The 2681-nt window shown below is 35.5% G+C and overlaps 1 protein-coding gene across 1 annotated transcript; it reads left to right on the plus strand.

Annotated features, from left to right (window-relative positions):
- Nucleotides 1-472: 472 nt before the first annotated feature.
- Nucleotides 473-1649, plus strand: LOC108485971 (protein C2-DOMAIN ABA-RELATED 4-like). Its single transcript, XM_017789806.2, has 4 exons — nt 473-653; nt 739-977; nt 1060-1155; nt 1236-1649. The coding sequence occupies exons 1-4, from the start codon at nt 650-652 to the stop codon at nt 1533-1535; spliced, it is 639 nt and encodes a 212-aa protein (XP_017645295.1). The 5' UTR covers nt 473-649; the 3' UTR covers nt 1536-1649.
- Nucleotides 1650-2681: the final 1032 nt, after the last annotated feature.

A 2681-nucleotide genomic window follows, 5' to 3' on the forward strand; every position in this document is an offset into this window, starting at 1 on the left:
ACTTGTTTTTCAAAATTTTAGTTCATTTATTTTTAGATTTCAAAATTTAAGTTCAATTATTAATATTACTAATTTTTTATTAAATTCAATTAATTGTAACATTTTTTTAATTACATAATTATCTGGTGATTTTTTATTTGTCACAATAATTAATTTAACAAAAAATTAATAATGTTAACAGTTAAATCTAAATTTTAAAAATTAAAGTATATGAAATAAATTTTAATTTTAAAAAATACATGAGGTGTTGACATATTTTAACCTTAACAATAATGTAATGTAAAGTCCAAAAATAACCAATTAAAACTAGTAAAAGAAAAAAAGAGAAAGGAAGGCAAAAAAGTTGGAAGAATGATAGATTGATCCGCAAAAACAGTGTAATTTAGACGTTGGTGATGGTTTGTCGGAGGTGAACTGAAGAAGCGGAATAATAGGAGGACCAGTTCCCTTCCAAGAACACTAATCGGGATCTCTGGGTCATCCTCCATTGATATTTAGGCCCCCACATCCCCTATTCTGCATTTGGGTCCACCATCCATACCTCCAACTGACAAGCTCCTTGATCATTCCTATAAAATTATCTCATTCTCTGCCTATCAGGTGCTTGAATAAAGAAACAACCCAGGTGGATCCCAGCAAACCAAAAACAATGAGTAATGCTTCATACCTTTCTCCTTCTGTTACTTATCGATTAAAAGATTTAGTTATTTATTTAAATAATCTGTTTTGGTTGGATAGAGGTAGAGAAAGGAAAGAGAAACCTCTTTCAGTTGGCCGTACAAAGGAGGAGAAGATTAAGAGCGAAAATGCACAGTTTAATAGAAGGGGCATCAAGAGCAGCAGACCTAGAATCGAGTGAGTCTGTGATGGACAACTTGATGGGTTTGCTGCGGGTTCACGTTAAACGGGGCGTTAACCTTGCCGTTCGTGATGTCCGTAGCAGCGATCCTTATGTAGTTGTTAAGATGGGCAACCAGGTTCTCTTCTTCTTCTTCTTATGATGATGATGATGTTATACACACACCTTTAATTATATATTTTGTATATATTCGTTTGCAGAGATTGAAGACTCGAATAGTAAAGAAGGATGTAAACCCTGAGTGGAATGATGATTTAACTCTTTCAATAACAGATCCTGATATTCCAGTCAGTCTGGTAAGTACGCAAATAAAGATTCCCAATTCATTCAACATAAACGCATGCATCATATATTAAGTCTTTGAACTAAATTGTAGACTGTGTACGACCACGACACATTTAGCAAGGATGACAAAATGGGAGATTCAGAGTTCGAGGTGAGGTCATTCATAGAAGCTTTGAAAACGTATACGAATTTGGAAGAAATACCAAGTGGAACAGTAATATCAAGGTTGAAACCGGGCACCGACAACTGCCTGGTGGATGAGAGTGCCATATACGTGAATGATGAAGGGAAGATCATCCAAGACCTCTTCCTTAGATTGAGAAATGTGGAGTGTGGGGAAGTGGAGATCCAACTGCAGTGGATTCATTACCCTGGCTCTAAAACCTTTTGATTTTCATATATGTTTATTTGTTTGATTTCTACGCCACCTTTCTACACAACTCAATTTGTTGTCCACTTATTTACCTCATTTCATTATATTCGTAATTCAACAATTTTCTTTCCACTTTATTATGCTAATTACCCAACCTATAAATAAGAGGATAATGTGCTCGAAACCACATCCTCTTGTACTAGTAAGAAAACTAATAATAATCGAGCTAAGACTTAATCTAATTAATGATTCGATTATTGAATCTATTAATATAATTATATTTTTCATACATATAAATGTTTTAACTTATTTGATATCTTTATCATATCAATTTAAAATATTTTCTATATTAATATTTATTAAATAATTGAAATTTTAATATATCATTAGAAATATTGGTATCTATTAAAAACTATGGTATAGACTAAAGTCCTCACACACGAGGGGGCAAAGGAAATTTTTGATATACCAAAACATCTAATAGTTTCCATTAGAAGTATCAGTATTGCTTAGAAATTGCTTTCTAGAAAGTTTACCATGGTAGTTGTTATCCACGGGCTTTCTTCCAAGGTGAGTAGAAGAACCAAGTTTCCAATTGAGAGAATCTCCACATTCCCTACTCCCACCAAGAGAACGCGTGCGGGTGTTAGCTCCACTCGTGATATTCTCATTTCTTCCATCGTTTGAAGGTAGAGGGTGTCATGGGACCTTCCGTTGTCAAATAGAATGCCCGTCATCATGCTCCTTTAGATGTTAGCGGGAATGATGAAAAGATTGTTTCGAGGTCTTTCATTATCACCACTCTTCTGGTCCAAAAATGATATGTAGACTTCTTAGTGCATTATTTCATATGACGTTTCTCCTAGCAATACATGCTGATTTTGTTCCTCCGCGTGGATGTGTATATTGTTTCAACACGTCTCCTAAGGGCTCTCCTTACAATTCTCGGTATGTCTGCCGCAACCTTTTTAGGAGGCATGCTTCTTGATTCCTCCTCTAAATGAAAGCACCAAATGTTGCGGATAAGACGAAGTTAAAGGTGGAGCGGATGAAGCTCATGGTTGTTCTAGAGAGAGGGAAGGACCTTGGGTCGCTATAAGGAAGCGTGGATGCATTGGGTGCTTTAAGGGACAAACAGTGATCGTGATGAAGCCTTCGGACAGT

Source organism: Gossypium arboreum, chromosome 7 (assembly GCF_025698485.1).
Source record: "Gossypium arboreum isolate Shixiya-1 chromosome 7, ASM2569848v2, whole genome shotgun sequence".
Taxonomy (NCBI): domain Eukaryota; kingdom Viridiplantae; phylum Streptophyta; class Magnoliopsida; order Malvales; family Malvaceae; genus Gossypium; species Gossypium arboreum.

Excerpts from the sequence above, each read along its gene's own strand:
- LOC108485971 (XM_017789806.2), top strand. Across the intron at positions 978-1,059 it reads TTGTTAAGATGGGCAACCAG|AGATTGAAGACTCGAATAGT; the intron begins GTTCTCTTCTTC and ends ATTCGTTTGCAG. Across the intron at positions 1,156-1,235 it reads CTGATATTCCAGTCAGTCTG|ACTGTGTACGACCACGACAC; the intron begins GTAAGTACGCAA and ends ACTAAATTGTAG.